At 50.0% G+C, this 19,873-nt stretch overlaps 1 protein-coding gene across 9 annotated transcripts in view; it reads left to right on the top strand.

Moving 5' to 3' along the window:
- The window catches only part of EFCAB6 (EF-hand calcium binding domain 6), a 244,332-nt gene that overhangs the window by 143,221 nt on the left and 81,238 nt on the right, over positions 1–19,873 (top strand). For all 9 annotated transcript variants that reach the window (XM_078449363.2, XM_078449359.2, XM_078449361.2 and 6 more), the window contains 3 exons: positions 11,716–11,830; positions 14,133–14,266; positions 18,200–18,432. In XM_078449363.2, coding sequence (XP_078305489.2) covers positions 11,716–11,830; positions 14,133–14,266; positions 18,200–18,432 — 482 coding nt within the window. The remainder of the gene's footprint in view (positions 1–11,715; positions 11,831–14,132; positions 14,267–18,199; positions 18,433–19,873) is intronic.

Raw genomic sequence — 19,873 nt, 5'->3', positions numbered from 1 at the left:
AAGCCCTGCAGTGCAGAGCCTGCTTGGGATTCTCTCCCTCTCCCTCTCTCTCAGCCCCTCCCCTACTCATGATGTCTCTGTCTCTCTCAAAATAAATAAATAAACTTAAAAAGTGCCTCAACTTCAGGTATCCCTGTCTTTTGTGAGTTATTGTTGTCACACATTTAAATTTATATGTGAGTTAAATCCCATAAGACATTGTTATTATTATTATTATTATTATTATTATTACTACTACTACTAATAAGCTGTCACATGTATCTACAGGTCTAGTCTTGTTCTTCCATCGTACGTTTTTGTGCTTGCACCTGTGCGTCTTTTTATTCTGCCTAAAGACCTCCTTTTTGTCCTTCTGCTAACATGAGTGTGCTGGAAACTAACTCTGTTTCCATGGTCTACTCCATTTTCCTTAGTTGGTACCTCAGGTCCGTTTTCTGGCCCAGGACCCCACCCAGGATCCCACATACAGTTAATTGTCACATCTCCTTAGCTCCTCTTGGCTGTGCCAGTTTCTCTCTCAGACTTAACTTGTTTTTGATGACCTTGACGGTTTTGAGATTACTGGCCAGATATTTTGAGAATGTCACTCTTTTGGGACTTGTCTGATATTTGCCTCATGATTAGAGCAGGGTAATGTTTTTGGAAGGAAGACCATAGAGGTAAAGTACCCTCTGATCGCATCTGATCAGAGGATATGCCATCAACATGACCGATCACTGTTGATATTGACCTTGATCACCTCGCTGAGGTGTCTGTCAGGCTTCTCCAATGTAAATGTACTCTTGTTTCCTTCTCTTTCCATACTGCACTCTTTGGGAAAAAGTCACTATGCACAGCCCACAGTGAAGGAGTGGGGAACTATTATGCTCCATATCTTTAAGGGCAGAATATCTACAGAGACTATTTGGAATGCTTCTGTGTGGGAGAGTTGTATCTTCTGTCCCATGTATTAACTTATTTATTTATAGCAGTATGGATTCATGCTTCATTATCCTTTAAATGTCTGTATGATCCTTATAGGGCTTCCTTTTCTACTCCTGGTATTGATAATTCTTTAATCTTTTCTTTGTTTCTCAAATAGTTTAGCTGGAGGTTTATTGTTTATTTGATTGATCGTTTTTATTTTTATTTATTTATTTTTAAAATTTTGTAATGTTTATTTATTTTTGCAAGAGAGAGACAGAGCACAAGCAGGGAGGGGCAAAGAGAGAGAGAGAGAGAGAGATCCAGAATCCAAAGCAGGCTCCATGCTCCGAGCTGTCAGCACAGAGCCTGACATGGGGCTCGAACTCATGAACCGTGAGATCATGACCTGAGCTGAAGTTGGACACTTAACCGACTGAGCCACCCAGGCACCCTGATTGATTGTTTTTATAAAACAAGCTGTGTTTTCACTGATTTTCTCTATTTGTCTATATTCTATTTCATTCATTTCTACTCTTATGTCTCATTTCTTTTTTTTATACTTACTTTACTTACTTATTTTTACTTCTTTTGGATTTAATTTACCTGACACAGAAGGGGATTTTTTTCTTGGAAGGTTCACCTTGAGAACCTGGTAGAATTCCTGGTGGTAAAATCCATGAAAATGTGCCCCCCCCCCCGCAAAAAGACTGGACCCTCCCCCCACCCCCCCACCCCCGAGTTTCTCAGTCTCAAGCTAATGCTCACTTAGCCTGCAGCAGATTGTCAAAATTACCACGTAAATGTTTTTACCAGTTTGTGGCTATAGTGGCTTCTGCTCCAGGTTAGCTGATCTTGGCTGTGATTGTGTGTGTTCACCTGTCTCTCCAGATGTCAGATTTCTCTGATGGCTCTAAGAAAGTTACTGATTTTCAGTATGTTCATCCTTTTTCTTGTTGTAACAATGGAAGTGATGACTTCTAAACTCCTCACATGTTAAACCTGGAAGCAGAAGTTCACACTTACATTTTAAAGATATTTTAGCTGGGGATAATAGCATTTTAGGTTGGCAATTACTCTCTCCTGGCATGTTTAAGATATCATTCCACTGTCTTCTGCCTTCTATCAGTTGTATTGATAAATAAACCATCAGTCTTACTGCTGTACATTTGAATGCAATGTGTCTTTTTATTTCTCTAGAAGTTTTTAGGATTTTTCTTTTGGTCTTTGGGTTTTAGCAGTTTTCTAGATGTGTCAAGGTGTTACTTTCTTTGAATGCATTCTGCTGGAGTTTGCAAGTCTTCTTGAATCTGTAGGTGGATGTGTTTAATAAATAAATTGTGGAAAATTCCCACCCATTATTTCTTTTCCTTCTACTTATGCTTTTTCTAATCTGTGGTTAATTTTATTCATATAAGTTCTTAATTTTAGTATTTTTTCAGTTGTGGGATTTCCACTTGGTTATTTTTAATATATTCCATATTTGTGTCTTTTCTTCTGTTGTCTCAACATATACCTGTATTTTCTTGAACATATTGTAGCTATTTAAAGAACTTTTTTCCTGCTAATTCACTATCTGTGTCACCTATGGATCTTCTTCTATTGTCTTTTTTATCCCTTGATTTTGAGTCAGATGGCTCTGTCTCTGGGAGTGCCAGACAGATTTTTATTAAACGCCAGATATTGTGTTAAGAAAATTGAGAGGCTCTAGATAGTGGTACCATTTCCTTTGCTAGGCAGATAGAGTGGAAACTGATGACCTTAATCTAGTTAGGGACTGAGTCTATTTGAGGCTGGATTAAAGGCTCCATTTGATTTGATTTTTAAATTCCTATTCCTAGAGTATAGCCTCCAAAGTTTGCAACCCAGAATCTGGGTTATTCTCTGAGCCTTTGCTTCTGAGAAATCCTGAACTTTAAACTTTTGTTTGTCAGGACCACAAAGTGACAAAAAAAAAAAAAAATCACATCTGCTTTTTAGAAGCTTTCTACCTTGATACTTAGTTTTCTGTTCCACATAACTTCTGAACTCAGCAAACATCTTGAGGGGGAAACCAGTAGTGTTGGGCTCAGTTCTCTGCTACCCCTTCTCACGAGGAATCTATTCAAGTCTCTGGTTTTGGTATCAGGGGTCCCATGGGCTCATCACAAGTTCTGTTGGCTTCTCCACCTGCTGTTAGTGACTGTCTGCCTGGGTCACCAGCCACATCCAGCCCTGAGTCTCTTGTTCTGCTCCCAGAATGCTTGAGTGAGGGCCCCCTCCTCTCAGACTGTTGTCCCTTGGAGTCCTGGTTGCCTCAGCAGCTCTCTGTACTTCAAACAGATGTTTTTCTGTATTTTATCTGACTTTTCTATTTGTTATCAATGGAAGTATAGACCTTCTACGAGGTGCTCCAACACACTGAACATCAACCATTCCCTTTATGATGGGTATTCGCTTCTCCTTTTCTTTCTAAAATCCCTTTAAACTATCTTTCTTTATGTGTCTCTAATACTGATGTTTTTATTTCTGTGGAGCAGATTCCCAGCAGTAGGATTGCTTGGTCTAACATTACACACACACACACACACACACACACACACACACACACACGTGCGTGCGCACGTTGTCTGCTTTCTGAAGCCACACTATAGCATTTCCTATTTCTAATAGCTATGTATGAGAGTATATTTTTCTCCAGCCTCTGTTAGAAATAGTCATTATAGCTCTTTTAAATTTTTGCTGGTCTGATAGTTTTAAAGTAATAGTTCAGTTTAACTTTAATTTGTATTTATTTCCCTGACTACTAGTAAATGTATGATTTTCTTGATATTAGGATTTGTTCTCCTGTGAGTTGCCTATTTACATCCTTTGCCCTCTTATTAATGTTTAAGAGATGTTTATTATAGATATCGTTATTTATCCTGTGTTCATAAGATGCTTTGAATTTCCAGTTTACCCCTATTCTCTGGATTCTCACCCTTGCGACTCTCTTCCCTACAAGTCTCTCTCTCTCTCTCTCTCTCTCTGTCTTTTTAAAGTTTATTTATTTATTTTGAGAGAGAGAGAGAGTACAAGTGGGGAAGGGGCAGAGAGAGGGAGAGATGAATCCCAAGCTGGCTCCACACTGTCAGTGCAAGCCCCATGTGGGGCTTGAACTCACAAACTGTGAGATCATGACCTGAGCCAAGATCAGAGTCAGATGCTTAAATGACTGAGCCACTGAGGTACCCCTGTATGTCTCTTAATTAGAACCCAGCCTCTGCCCTCCCAGCTCCTACCACTCTTCTCTGACACTTTCCCATCTGGCCAGTTCCAGCCCGGTTCTCTCCTAGGGCACTGCTTACTGGTAGCCCCATCTCCCTCACTCAACTGTGGGCTCAACAAGGGCAGTTATCTGTGTCTTTTTCATTCTCTACCTTATCCTCAACATCTAAAACAGGGGCCAGCATAAAAGTGCTCAATAGATTGGGGCGCCTGGGTGGCTCAGTCGGTTAAGTGTCTGGCTTTGGCTCAGGTCATAATCTCACCATTCTGAGTTCGAGCCCTGCATCGGGCTCTGTGCTGACAGCTCAGAGCCTGGAGCCTGTTTCAGATTCTGTGTCTCCCTCTCTCTCTGCCCCTCCCCCACTCGTGCGCTCGCTCTCTCTCTCTGTCAAAAATAAATAAACATTAAAAAAAAAGTGCTCAATAGATATTTTTTAAATGAACCCAGTCAATTTTGGAAAGCATTAAAGTATCATGGTTTAAAATGTAGACTCTGGATCCAGACTGCTGGAGCTGGAATCACAGCTCTGTTATTTAATACTTGTGTGACCCAGGTGCCCGGGTGGCTCAGTCAGTTAAGCATCTGACTCTTGATTTCAGCTCAGGTCATGATCTCCCGCTTCATGAGATCAAGACCTAAGTTGGGCTCTCTGCTGACAGTGCAGAGCCTGCTTGGTATTCTCTCTCTCCCTTTTGCTGCCCCTCCCCCCCCCCAATAAATATTTATTTATTTATTTTCCATTTAAAATGGAAAATTCTTTTAAAAAATCCCTGTGGGACCTTGGGCAAACCTCGTTATGCCTCAGTTTCCTCATCCCTAAGATGGAAATCATAGGAGTAGCTACACCATAGGATTGTTATTAGAATAAATGAGCACATACATGTGTATTCGTTTCCTAGGGATTTGTAACAAATTACCACAAACTAGGTGGCTCAGTACAACAGAAATTTATTCTCTCGCAGAGAATACTTCTGGAAGCAAGATGTCCGAAATCAAGGTGCCCACAGAGTCAGGCTCCCTCTGATGGTTGTAGAAGAGGATCCTTCCCTTCCTTGACTGTTCCAGCCTCTGATGGTTGCTGGCATTCCTTGGCATTCCTTGGCTTTGAAGCTGCCATTACTCCATTATCTGACTGCTTCCTTTTGTCTCTCTGTGTCTTTACATGCTGTCTCCTATCTGTGTGTCTGTGTCCAGAGTTCCCTCTAGTAAGGATTTCATTCACTGGTTTGGGGGCCCACCCTAGTCCAGTATGACCTCATCATAGCTTGATTACATCTGCAAAGACCCTATTTCCATTCAAGGTCCATTCACGAGAACCTGGGTTAAGACTTGAACGTATCTTGGGGCGCCTGCATGGCTCAGTTGGTCGGGTGTCCGACTTTGGCTCATGTCATGATCTTGCGGTTCGTGAGTTCGAGCCCCATGTTTGGTTCTGTGCTGACAGCTCAGAGCCTGGAGCCTGTTTTGGATTCTGTGTCTCCCTCTCTCTCTTCCCCTCCCCTACTCACACTCTGTCTCTCTCTCTCTCTCTCTCTCTCTCTCTCAAAAACAAACATTAAAAACAATTTTTTTTATGAAGACTTTAGCACATCTTTTGAGGGGACATAATTCAACTCAGTACCATATGTAAACCCTTTCAGTAGGGCTTGGCCCTTGGGTTCATTCTCGTATCCTTAGTGCCTTCGATAATTCCTGGCCTACAGGTGTCCAAAATAATCTGGTGAATTAATTAATGGACCAATGCTTTGTCCTCTGGCCTACAAATATATTTTCAAAATCTATCATTTGTCTTTTTGTTTTATTATATCTTTTGCCATTAAAATGTTTTAAGTTTTGTACAACCAAATATATTTGTCTTCCTTCCTGGCTTCCTTTTTTTCTTTTTTTAAAAATAACTGCTGGGTTTGTAGTCTTGGTTAATAAGTTGTCATGCCTCTAGCCCCCAGGTTTCCCTCCCATATTTTATAGATAATCTCCTAGACTTTCTTACAAGAATTTTTACATTTTATTTTTTAATGAAATGCTTAGTCTATATGGAATTAATGTTTGTTTTTGGTGTAAGATGGGGCTCTTCTGTATTTTCCCACTGGATTGTCACTTGGGAAATTCTCATTATACCAGAGTCTAAGTCTGGAAATTTCCATTCTGTTACACTGGTCTTACATCTTTTCTGTATCAATGCAATATGTTTTTTTTTTTTTTTAACTTAGTGAAACTGATTTTTCCTCCTTTTTCTTCTTTTTTATGTTTTTTAGGCTATTCTGAGGCTATGTTTGTATTTTTCCATATAAATTTTACCCATTTGTCCCCCAAATGCATTATTATAATCACAATTGGACTTACATTAAATTTATGTATTAGAAATGTATCTGCTTTGGAATCATGGAGAGAGAGCATACCAGGATGTGCAGAAGGGGAGAACGGAGGGCCTTTTGTTGCCTAAGGGAGTGCAGTCATTCAGAGTCGGCTCTGCCCACTGCACTCGACCCTCAGCTCTGGGTTTCACAGCTTGTGCCCACTTGCCCCTTGGACAACAGATCAGGCCCTAGGACTTGAGAACAGCCTCCTCTAAGGGAGGGGTGGCTTGTCTGCTCATGTCTCCAGTCTTTACAATTTGTTACTCATCCGCCCACAGAACTCTCTAAGGTTTTACACATGTGTGCAAAAATGAGCCGGGTTCTGGGTATTTCCACTAGAAGTACGTGTCTGGTCGATTTACTCATTACGCCTGGAATTCCTCTTGACGTTGAAAACCTATCAGAGCACCTTATCTTCTATTCTCAGACGGAGGCCGTCTCATTTCACGGTTTTTGAAGGTTAGTGTTGGTTCAGCATCTTGTCCTTCTGAGCCATTGGAACACAATTCTAGTCTTGTTGGATTCTACAGGAATAACATATTTTAAAAAATCTAAACGAAATCATCATTGTCATCATCATGCCCGCAGCAAAAGAGAAAAGAAAAACTACGGTTTCCCAACTTGGGGTCGCTGTTGACAAGCCATTGCTCTGTCTTGAAGGTCCGCGGTCGGGCCCTAGGTTGGAAGAAGGATTGTTGTTGAAAAAGCAGTGCAGTCCCATCGCTGGGGGGAACGGGTAGGGTTACATCAGGTGGACCAGACAGAGCTAGCCTTATGGACTAGAAATTTCTAGATCAGGGATGTGGTCCGACTGTGATCATGGCGTGTTTCCAATGGTCACGGCGTTGCCACCAAATTGATAGAATCTCATAGGTGCAAAGAGCTGGAAAGGCCCTCAGAGCTGGCGCACCTATCGTTACCCTCTCTTCACCCCGGCTCCTCCGTCGTTCACCATCTCAGTGGATGCTTCCCTCACCCAGGGGTGTCGGGCTTGGTCGCGTGGCTTTCTTTGACCTGGCGTGCGGCAGATGTGACCTGAGCAGCAGCCTCAGATCTGCTGCGTGCTTTTGCTTGGCCCGGTGCTCCAGCGATCTGCCAGTGGAAGGGCCTGCCCGGGGCGGCTGCGTCCCTTCAGTTTGATCCCCAGGATGAATGCACGCGGAACAGGCCGGAACCCAACCCGCGGCCCGATGCCAAGCCAGTCGACGCGCAGCCTGAATCAGAAACACCTAGCCAAATCCATCTTACATCCGCCAGACTGGACTTGACCTGCAGAGCCGTGAGCGTGAGAATAAATGCTTGTTTCCTTGTCAGCCGCCGGGCTTTGGACGGTTTGTCGTGCAGAAGCTGGCTCATAGAGCCCCTGTTCCCGTTGCAGCCCTGTTCCAAACATGTAGTACGTCTAGGCTGGGGGACTCTCAAACCCAGCCTCAGTGGCATCCTCTGTAGACTGCCCAGGCTGTGTCATTTGAATGGGGAGTGACACACTGGCCAGCGTGTGGCTGTGCGGCAGAAACCACCACTGCTGGTCATTGACAGAGCCGGAAGCCTCAACCGTGAGTCCAGACTCAGTCGCCGGTGCTGGGCTGTTGCCACTGGCCACCAAGCGTCCCTGGGCAGTCACCCCAGTGGAGTTATTGGAGTGTCTGCACACTATTCCCAGGCGTCCCCGGGCTCCGGGCTCCGGGCTCCTCGTCTGTAAAAGGCGAGGCTGAAGCTGATGCTGTCCAGGCTCTCCCGTGCGACACCTTGGCTCTAGCAGCTGTAGCTGTGTCTTTTCAGGAAACAGATGGCTTATTTAGCCTTCCCCCTGAACTTTGACCTCCTCATTTGTGAGACGGAGCGTTGTGCAGTTTAAATGAAATAACGCGCGAAAGTCGCTTGGCACGGTGGCCGGCGCCCGGTAGCTCGTCAGTCAAATTCTCCTTCTCGACGACAGAGAAAGCCCGGCTTCTCTTTCTCGACGGAAGCCTGTGAAGCTTCCCTTACTACCTGGCGTCAGGAAGGCGTGTGTAGGGCGGTGAGGCCAGCCCTCGCCCTCGCCCTCGCCCTCGCCCTTGTCGTCAGACCGTCAGTGCTGAGTCTCTGTTCCAGACGCTCGCCAGCCTGAACTCTCGCACCCGAGCCACCGTCTCCGGAACACCTGCCGCCAGCAGTGTCCTCTTGCCGGGGGCTTTGATCTGAGCCGCTCCGGACTACGGCGATTCACTGCAGGCAGATCCTGGCTGTAAGAAATGCTGAAGGAGTCTGATGCTGGGTGGAGCTCAGATGACCAAGAAGGAATAAGGAACGTTGGAAATGGTACTTAGCCGATGGAATACAGAAGCCTGGTCTTTCACCGTTAAAAAAAATGCACCTGAGTGCTTCAAGCAAACATTGTAACGTTGTCTTGGGTTAATAACATATGTAGACCTGTAGCTTAGAGGACAGGGGGCAGGGTAGGGCCTGTATGGTTGCTAGGGTTCTTCATTTTATGTGAGGTGGTTCGCTACGAGCTCCAAATAGACTGTGAAAAGTTAGCGGTGTATATTCTCCCCGGAGCAACCACCAAGAAGAGGGTGCAGAGAGCCATAGCAGACCAGCATGACTCACATGGAGAGACTGGTGATGTTTCTTTTTTTTTTTAATTTTTTTTTTAACGTTTATTTATTTTTGAGACAGAGAGAGACACAGCATGAACGGGGGAGGGTCAGAGAGAGAGGGAGACACAGAATCGGAAGCAGGCTCCAGGCTCTGAGCCGTCAGCCCAGAGCCCGACGCGGGGCTCGAACTCGCGGACCGCGAGATCGTGACCTGAGCTGAAGTCGGACGCTTAACCGACTGAGCCACCCAGGCGCCCCATGAGACTGGTGATGTTTCTATCCCCGGATGCTCTGCAGTGGCCGGGCTTGGAAAGACCAAGTCCCTCACCCCGCTTCTTGTTGTGGGCACCCCTTGGGGAGCCCCTGTCTTCACCAAGAGAGCCAGCAGGGGTCCCGTGGAACGACATGGCCTCCTGTGGAAGAACCAGTCTGCGATCTAAGGGACATCCCAGGGACAGCAGAAGTGACAATTCTGTGAATCAGAATGTGCCAGACCATGGCTTGTCACTCTTTGAGGAACTCACTTCATGAGATGCCTCCTAGAAAAGACCAAAGGACTTGGCTTGAATGGTTAAACGTTTTGAAACCTGCCTTGTAGATGCTGCGGTTTGGGCTTACGCTGTTTGGTAAATTGCCTCCGAGCGCCATGATAAATCTAGCTGATTTGCTGCTGTGTTCCTCCCAGAAATGAGAGTGTGCAAAGGGGAGGCTCTAGAGACACGCACGTTTGGAAAGTGCTTAGTGCCTCTTCTAGTGATCACACCCTCCGGGTTTCCCGTCCTCTGTGAGGCTCTGTGCCCGCAGGGGAGGGCACGCCTACAACCCCAGGACAGGCTGCTGAAGGCGTGCCCAGCCTCCCTGGTGCCTCACAAGCCTCCAGGCTGCGAAACATTTGCCTACAGACATTTCCTTACTATCCGCTACATATGTTTTTATGAAAGGACTGAGCAGGAGGAATTTGCAATGAATAATTCATGTGTAATTGTTTTCAAAATATAAAGTTATTTTTCAAAGAAAGCAACCAATCTATCCGTTTCAGAGTCCCCCTGCCGCTTGGGTGCTTCTGCGTGGGCTGCAGCTTTCCATCGAAACCCTCGTGTCGTCCTGTGCTGGGCCAGTCTCCTCCGCAGAGCTGGGACGGGGTGCCTGTGCAGATGGCGCGGAGCTGTCAGAATTCCCAGCCAGCACTGCCTGCCCAGGTCCCCAGGCAGGCCTTTGGGGACAGTCTTGGCATCCGGCGCTGCTCTCCACCGGGCCCCTGCAGACAATACCACACACCTGCATTCCCTTCCCTTTCCACTCTGCTTCCAATGCCGCACCAAATACATCCTGCGGCTTGTTTACTTTAACCCACACACACGAGCCAAGCCACGGCCAGGGCCTGACCAACTGGGCTGGTGCAGATACGGCGAGCCACGGTCCCATTCAGTTCATTACTGACACTGATAGTGAGAATAAGGACAAGGCAATGGTGCCAGCTCCCTGGGTCCTAGTCCCACACACCCAGAAGGACGGCACCCAGACAGAAGGAGCCAAGCACTATACACACGTTGTAGGCACCCTGCTGCAGCCAAGTGGGTTTACATTCTGCAGCTCTAGTGTGAAGAGGCCGGGGCAGAAGGCTCTGCATCTGTAAAGAGCTCAGCACAGTCCTGGCACGTAGCAGGCAATAAGCATGATGATGGTGGTGATGATGGTGGTGGTGATGGCGATGATGGTGGTGATATTGATGATGGTGGTGATATTGATGATGATGGTGGTGATGATGGTGGTGGTGATGGTGATGGCGATGATGGTGATATTGATGATGGTGGTGATGGTGGTGATGGTGATGGCGATGATGGTGGTGATATTGATGATGGTGGTGATATTGATGATGATGGTGGTGATATTGATGACAATGGTGGTGATGGTGGTGATATTGATGATGGTGGTGATATTGACGATGGTGGTGATGGTGGTGATATTGATGATGGTGGTGATGGTGGTGATATTGATGATGGTGGTGATATTGATGACGATGGTGGTGATGGTGGTGATATTGATGATGATGGTGATATTGATGATGGTGGTGATATTGATGATGGTGGTGATATTGATGATGATGGCGATGATGGTGGTGATATTGATGATGGTGGTGATGATGAGTACTATCTCATCCCATCCCCTATTCCTTTCCCCCTCAGCTTTCTCCACAGAATGCAGCCACCCTGCTTTATTCGGTTTGTGTTTCCTAGGATGTGTGTGAATATAAATCTAACTAATGAGACCCGAAACCACCACAGTCACAGCAGATGCGAGCTTGGATACCTTGGATGGCACGGCCTTTGGAAAGGTTTGCAGTGCTGACTGCAGCCTCCGGGGCCATGCCCGCTGAGCCCAAGGCTGCGAGCCCACTTACCCCTTTGTTCGCTCGCTCGCTCGCTCAACAAACACATCTCGCCCAGGGAGTCAGGACACCTGGGCCCCGCCTGTAGGGAGCCTGTGGGCGGAGACACACGAGTAACAATCACAGGCCAGAGCGCAGGGGCCATGGGGCCGAGCCCACCGTGGGTCTGGAGGGCCTCGGTCAGCCGGGACCCCGGGATCGCTCGACTGCCTTTCTCCTCGCTTCCTTCCTCGCCAGGTACTGGGAAATCGCGGAATGCCCGTGGGTGATGACCAGCGTGCTCTGCTCACTGCAGAAGTAGGACATGAGAAAGGAGGGACGAGCTACCTGGACTTGGCGGCAGGCCTTGGAGGTAGCTAATCGCCGGCACACGCCCTGCCGGGACACGTTTCCCACCGGTGGCGACGCCAGTCTTTGCGAGCGCGGCCGCGAGGCCACCGGGGTGAGGTAGTGTGAGCTGAGGTGCCGAGACAGCGTGTGTTCTAAGACTGGAAACAGACATTCTTGTTTAGCTTCATCTGACTGTGTTTCGGCCTTTTTCTTTGCACTAAACCAAACTGTGAGTGTAGAATTTTGCCTGACGGAGCCTTCTACAAACTCAGAGCACAAACGGCTTCTAAAATTTGCTCCAGAGCCTATGCTCCTTCAATCGCGCTTCATGTCCTTTAAGATTTTCCTCCTAAAAACAGATGCTGCCTCTCTGTGATTAGTGACACCCAGGCATCAGCAAGGCGGGCGTTCCTCCTCCTTTTTGGTAGATAAGGACACAGAGACCCTAAGAGATCCGGGGACATGCCCAGGATCGCTGAGCTGCGGTCCCTCCCCTCGCCCTGCCCCCAGCGGTTGCCAGGAAATCTGTCGTACACGGTGCAGTCAAGCCTGGAGGCTGGGTCCTCCTGTTTGCCACCTGCTCGGATTCTGCTCTCCGGTCCACGCACCTGGCAGGGAGAGGACGAGCAGCTGGGTCATCCTCCCCCTCGCATCCCCTCTTGCTAGAGTTTAGATGGACAGAGAAGCCCTCTAGAAAGGCCACAGTAATCCCACAAATACGTTGACAGAAGACGCTTCCTTTTTTGCTGCAAATGCAGCGCAGCCTGGACAGGGCAGAACCCAGAAGCCCTGTTTGCATTTTGCCGTCTCCCCCGCGTTCGGTCTGGGAGATGACAGGGCGGTGCAGTGGGCCTCCCCGAGAGAAACTGGCAGCCGGGACTCCTCGCCAGGAAAATGAGAAGGTCAACCATCTCTCTGGCCACACCAGAGTATCAGCTGACAGGCCTGTCCTAGGGGAGAGAGGGCGCGCCCACATGAGAAACAGGCAATTCGAGAAGCCATAGAATTTACCGTTTTGACCCCTTGGGTATACGTTTTGACATTTTTGAAGGAAGATAAAAAGAAGGAAAAGTTTTCACATTTATCTTAGCGCTCCCAGTGTGCCGGCTGAACTTGTTTTTCAGGTGAGGAAACTGGGGCGCAGGGTGAGTCAGTCACTCGCCCGCGGTCCCAGAGCAGTGAGTCGGTGGCTGAGTGGGAATTTGACTCAGTAGTCACTGAATGCTCTTGGCTTCCTCCCTGCCCCGCTCCTTTCCCCCCACTGTCCCCCTCCTCCTCTTCCCTGCATCTGTCCCGCACCACTGCCTGTCTCCCCACATGGCCAGATGCTGGCAGGGGTGGGGGTAGAGACCTCGGCTCTGGGCCGGCCCCAGGCCAGGGACCCGGGGTGGCGGAGGGGGAGGTAAGCAGCAGGAGAAGTGTTTCCTGCACGTGTAGTGAACCTGAGGGAGGCCGCTCCAGGCCCAGGTGGAGGCGAGGCAGAAGCCAGGTTCAAGACTGGGCCATAGGGTGCCCACGAGCTGCAGGTGCCCCGCCCACCATCCATCCCGCAGACCCATGGGTGCAACTTGCGTACCGACAGGGCCCCCCGGGCGCCCCTGGGTTGGTTTTAAAGTAGAGATTACAGTGTCTTCCTCAGTTTTAGGGGAGAGAGGCCATAATGCAGTAGTTAAGCCGCTGGGCTCTGGAGCCTGACGGGCTCCATGAGCTCTGTGACCTTGGGGAAGCCGGGGAGCCCCCGAGCCCCCATCTCCTCGTATGTAAGATGGACGTAATAACAGATTTCCTTGTGTGTAAACGAGGCACAAGAAGAGAATCTACCTCTTAGGGTTGTTTGTTGGGAGGACCAACGCGTACCTGAAGGCTCCTCCTACAGTGTCCAGCAGGCATGTGGCCTGTGAATTAACAAACATTGACCGACTTCCACATTGCTCTGTTTAGGACACGATTCTGGGAACCGAAGCCAGGCAGGGAATTCTCCTCCTCTGCCCCCGAGAACGGAGAGATCGGTGAGATACAGCCCGGTCCTGTAGGAAGGGCAGGGCGGGGAGACGAAGGAGTGTGCGAGGCGAGGCGGGCGCCGTGTGCTGGGCAAGAGCCTGGCCCCGCAGTCTAGACAGCACCTTCTTCCTGCAAGGGTGGAATTTCTAGGAAACTGAAGGAAAAGAACCCAGACCATCACAAAGTTAGTGCTACGTTCGCATCGCAAGGCTTACCGCTGTCGAGTATCCCGACAGGATTTGGGACAGAAAGAAATCCGGTGCCCAAATCGAAAGAGGTGGACGCGCCATTAACGGAAGTCTTCCGGTTTGTCATTGTTTCAGATGCTACGAGGAATGGGCCACAAGGGGCTGCATCGCAGACTCCGGTTCTCTCGAAGAGTAACTTGGACGGCTACTTTGTAACCGCTGAAGAGTGCGTGAAGCGCTTCCCCCAGAGACTGAAGGAAGTCTTCCGGGTAAATTATGACCTATCTACTGCTTGGCTTATCTGGACACCCCCCACCCCACCTTGCTCCCAGCCATCCAGCCCCACCGGCTGGGACTCCTGGAGCCCCGTCATGCCCTGCGCTTCACGGGACCCAGCGCCCCTCGCCGTAGACTCAGGTTCACCCCTTCTCCCCTTCCTGGGGAGGGGGGCTCGGGCTTAACTCTGCAATCCCCTCCCAGCCCTGAGGTCCTCCCCTGCTCCCGCTCTGCCGGGTCTGCCTTCTGCCTCTCGAAGACTTTGGAGAAATGTGGAAGGAGAGGGGCGGGTCAGGGAGTTAACGAGGAATTCGGGATGCGCATTCGTCCATCCTATCCACGCCACCCATTCACTCGGCAGACGAGTAGCACGCCCTTACGATCTGCTGGAATTTCTGCTAAAGGCTGGAGATGAAAGAGGGGGCCCCAGTCCAGTCTCAGACGCAGATGGTAAACAGATAGTTCAGACGCATGGGATTGCCTGTTGTAGAAGGAACGATAGCATGCCATGGGGGCACAGGGGAAAAGACCCCACTAAGGAGGACTTCCTGGAGGAGGTGGCCCCTGAACTGAATCTTAAACCCCCAGCAAGTGCTGGCCGGAGAAAGGAAGGCGCAAACAATAGGGGAGGGAGCTTGCCCCAGGCAGGTGGTGGACAGGTCATGGTCATGGGCTTTAGGGAAAAGCTCACAGATTGCTAGGGTGGGTTGCATGTGGAAGCTGTAATGGGTAAGACGGGAGAAACAGCAGCCATTTAAACACAGAGGCAGGCAGAGAATGACCTGAGCTGTTTCTGTGTTGAGAAGTAGAAGAGCAGTTAAAGGGGGAGGTCAATTTAATAAGCCGACTGTAGTAGCTACAAGGCAGGGTGGAGGCCCCAGGGTGTGCAGGAACAGGTAGGCGAGAGGGTGAGGGGGTGAGAGGGCAGGAGGGGAAGCAGAGGGTCACTGGGAGCAAGCGTTCCCTGCCTGTCTGCCTGTCACCAGGGTGGCCCGGAGGGGTTCACGGCCAGCACCCCTCTGCCGTCTTCACCCAGGGGGCCAACTCACCCATTCCGTCGCAAGCCAGCCTCCTTTCTCTGGCCTCTGCCTCCACCTCTCTCCTCTGCTCACCTTTCCCAGCGAGGGGACGTAGGGGGAGCCAGGCTCTGTGCTGGCACCCCCGTTCGCCTGTCTTTGGAACCCGTGCAGCTTGGTTACGGTGCACACACGTGCCATATTTCCTGATGATCTTTACTTTAAATAATTACATAATGATCTGAGTCAATGAACATTCACTGCCACCCACTCTATCCTGCCAAGACTTTGTAATCTAGGGTTGAGACAAAGAAGTGAATCTCTAATTGCCAGGGTTTACATGATCCGTACTAGGATGCAGGTTAGTTCTGGGATCACTGGGGATTTGCTTGTCGTCCTCACAGGTGTATAGTAATGAGACCAAGTGTGTGCCTTGATTTTTGAGCGGGAAGGGACAGTCACCTTACTTATTTTATTGAGTTCCCATTCGTGAGAAATTCCTGAGCATCTCTCCTCATCAATAATGGAAAACCCACCTTGGGTTAGCCTAAAATACTATTACAGCCGCTGCTGCTGTTTGCCTGGCAATTTTGTAGCCACGCGAGGTCGTCTCAGCACTCAGCTCAGGTTTACAGACAACAACAAAGCCAGGTGAGTTGTGCCCCCACGGCTCAGGTCCAAGACCATGAAGAATTGAGGAAAGAATTCATCATGACCCAATAAGAGACATCTTGTCTCCCCGACCGTGGTGAGGAAAGCAGGCACAGACACCCCCGGGTGATGCAGGGGCATGACCTGAGGACGGGCTCTCCTTCGGCCAAGGGCTCCCCCTCCAGACACCGTCTCTGCAGGGTCAGGCATGTGTCCCCGGGTTCAGGTATTTATTTCAAAGCAATCAGAATCTGGAACCAACCCCCCCCCCCCCAGAAATGGGATCATTCTCTACATACATTTCTGCAACTCTGCTTTTCCCCTCACTGTCTGTCCTCGACGTCTGACCCTGCGTGGTGATGTCAGCATGCACCCCGATCAGAGCGTCCTCTCCGTTCTTAGGACCAGCCCCCGTCCTGCCTGCCCGGCCTGCGGGCCCCGGCTCCACACTGGCTGTGCCCACCTCTCCTCCTCCCTTCACACTCCAGCCAGTGTTCTTCCTCGCCTTCATGTCTTTGCACATTCTGTTCCTTTGCCCGGACTGCCAGTCCAGGCCCTTTGACCAGTTAACTCCTACCCAGGCTCTGGTCTTTCTTAAGCACTCGGGCCTTCCACACGCCTTCAGATCTGCGGGGAGATCTGCCGCCGGCCCGTTCCCCTCCCGGTACAAGCGTGTGTGGACTTGTGATCCTAGGAGACCGTAGGGCTGAGTTGTTCCCAAATCATCCAAATAACTCAAACGTCCACCACAGTGCTTGACATGTAATCGCTGATCAATATGTATTTGCTGAGTGGACAAAAGACTTCACGTTACGTGTAGGCAGTGGACCGGAGGGATTACATCCGCGGCCTCCTTTGTTTACACCCTCACAGGACCCGCTCAGGTAGGCATTCGTGTTCCCATTTCACAGATGGAGAAACTGAAGGTCTGAGACAGGGAGAAACTTACCCAAAGCCACATGTCTCGCAGAGGTTGGAGCCAGGAATTGCAACAACATCTACCTGACTCCAGTAAAAGTAGGAGTCTTCATTCTGGGAGGCCAAAGACCGAGACGAGGGGAATGACGAAGGTTTTTACATTTGTGAGGATTATAAACGTGCATTCCATGGCATCTGGACTGTCCCTGTCGTCCGGCAGTCCAGGCTGGCAGTGAGCACGGCCTTCACACCCGTCTTCCCGTCCCTGCCACACTGATTTGCTGTTACATGAGCAGACAGGCCTTTCTTCCCCACTAGACTGTGGGAACTTTGGTGTCGGGGACCACGTCGTGGCGAGCTTGTGTCTCTGTGCTGAGCAGAGTGCTTGGCACACTGTAGGTGCTCAGCAAACACTTGTTGCCCTCTCCATACCCACCAGCTCCGTTCCGCAGGTGTTTACTATGCGCTGCTCTGAGCTGGAGGTACAACAAGGGACAGACCGGGCACTTGCTGTGCGGCCTCAGGCGACAGCAATAGTAACAAACAACACGTTAGGGCACTTAGAAAACAGCATATTCACCCCTCACAACCACCCCAGGAGAGAGGGACTTCCGTAATCCCCATTTTACAGATGAGAAAATGGAAGCACGGCCAGGCTAAATATCTTGCCTACGGTTTCGCCGGTATTGACCGGCAGAGCTGAGGTTTGAAAGCGAGCAACCTGCCGGCGAGTGGCCCTCGGCGTGCCGCGTGGCCTCTGAGTCACAGGCTCCCTCCCAGCCTCCATCTGCTCATCCGCAAGATGGGGATTGTGGTGCCCTCGTGTGGCGTCACCGACGGAGCAGAGCACCCGTGCAAAGTCCCTCTGGCTCAGCAGACAGGGCCGGCTCGCCAGCACCGTCACCCAAAACCGGGTACTGGCCCCCGGATGGCCCCTGGAGGTGACATCCAGGACCGCACTTGTTTTCCTGTAGACAGAAGCTGCCACACATCATGAAGCTTCTGTAGGAACATCGAGGGCGAGATTTTTATCTGTCCTGAGGAGCTCCAGCATCCTCTTACCATAAAGGCGGAGAGTGGAAGGGAAAGAGAAAAGCCTTCCTTGTCCCTTGCCCCGGCCTCCCCGCATTACAAGAGGGCACGGGAGAACGCGGTGCGTGGTTCCTTGGGAAAAGCATATGGCGGCAAGGATGTTCCTGGAGGAGGGAACTTGCCAACGGAGCCTTGGCGGGGACACCGCCCCTTCCTCGTTTTGGAGAGGAGCCCACCCGCGCGGGGTTGTAAGTGTGTTGTCGCGGGGGTTCAGAAGGAAGCGCTTTGACGCGTGCGTTTTGTTTCTAGGACCCCTACTCCGCCTTCTTTAAAATAGACAGTGACAGGGATGGCATCATCCACATGAGCGATGTCCACAGACTGCTACACCTCTTACTGTTCAATCTTAAAGACGACGAGTTTGAGCGTTTCCTGGGCCTTCTTGGCCTGAGACTCAGCGTCACGCTAAATTTTCGGGAATTTCGAAATCTGTGTGAGAAGACGTCTTTGAGAACAGACTACCCGCCTCAAAGACTCGTTAGGTAAGAGTGCACGCGGCTCAGCGCCTTTGCCCCCACGGGGTCCACTGCTCCCGCCGGGCCCACGGAGGAGGGGGAGGAACGGAATTGCCCCCCCCCCACCGGGGAGCGATCGTTTTGCCTTTTGGGGGGCTCGAGAGAAACCACGCAAGGAATAGCCTTCAATGCAGAAAGCCTGAAAGATACCGGGTGAGGATTGGAAGGTACAACCCGATCTAGCCACCCGTGAGCGTGGGTTTCGCGTGTCACTGTGAATCCTGCCGGCCTTCCTTCTAGGCACACAACAACTACGTGCAGGCACTTCTGTGTTTTTTCTTTTATAAAGCTGGGGTCAGATTTATGGGTGTTGCCCAGCCTTGCGAGACCTGTCGGTGCCCTGCCTTTGAGCTGTGCAAGCTAACGCTTGTCTAGAGAGCACTGGTCCAGGCACTAACATGTCAGCCCAGGCAATCACATGACTTGGGAGACCACAGAGCACCTTCTGGTAATTGATGGAAACTGAGTTTCACGTCAGGCTTTTTTCTATGAGTGTAAACACATACATACACGGGGCCCTTGAATAACCACAGGATGCTTCAACCCTGCAGCTTGACTTATATGTGGATGGGGGGGGGAGGGGATAAATACAGTGTGATTATGTACATGTGTTTTCTCTTACGATTTTCTTCACACGTCCTCTTCCCTCGCTTACTTTATAGTAAGAACACGGTGTATTACACATATAACGTTCAAAATATGGGTTAATCGATCGTGTTACCAGCAGGGCTTCCAGTCAACAGTAGGCTACTACTAATTAATTTTGGGGGGAGTCAAAAGTTATATGGGGATTTTTGACTGTGGGGGGTTTGGCACTCCCAACCCGGGCCTCGTTCAAGGGTCAAGTATACGTCTTTTACTTTCTATAAATCTGGGGTCAGCTGAGCCAACTGTTTGGGGAGCTACAAGGACGACGCCCCCGCCACCCCTTCCCAGGCAGTGTTCCACCCCCGACCTCTGTCTACTCCATGCCAGCCTCCCTCGGGTCGAGGAGGCGAGTCTGCCTGTCAGCTGGGCCGTGATTCGTCTCCTCCATTTCTCTCAGTAAGCGCCTACGCCCCTTCAAGCAGGAACAGCAATGCCAGTACATCCACCCCATTGAGATCTGTCGATGCCAACAGGCATGAATGAATTAGCCCTTCTGCCCCTCCTTGGCCAATTATTAGAAGTGGAATAGTACTATTTTTCTGAAACCCTCCCATCCACTATGATAATACAGAGATGTGTTCTCTGCACCGTAGTAACATTCACCAGGCTGTTTTGCCCTGGAGGTACCGGCGGCCCCACCCCTTCCCTTCCGCCAGGCTGGGGAGCTCCCTGGAGCCGAGAACTCCCAGAAGCCCCCATTACTGGGCCAGATTACGCAATACTTGGCTGGGCTGCAGAGGCCCTCTGATATCGCTCTTTA

Source organism: Panthera onca, chromosome B4, assembly GCF_046562875.1.
Source record: "Panthera onca isolate mPanOnc1 chromosome B4, mPanOnc1 haplotype 2, whole genome shotgun sequence".
Taxonomy (NCBI): Eukaryota; Metazoa; Chordata; class Mammalia; order Carnivora; family Felidae; genus Panthera; species Panthera onca.
The sequence above is the reverse complement of the archived record's forward strand: the minus strand, read 5'-3'. Positions and strand labels throughout refer to the sequence as shown.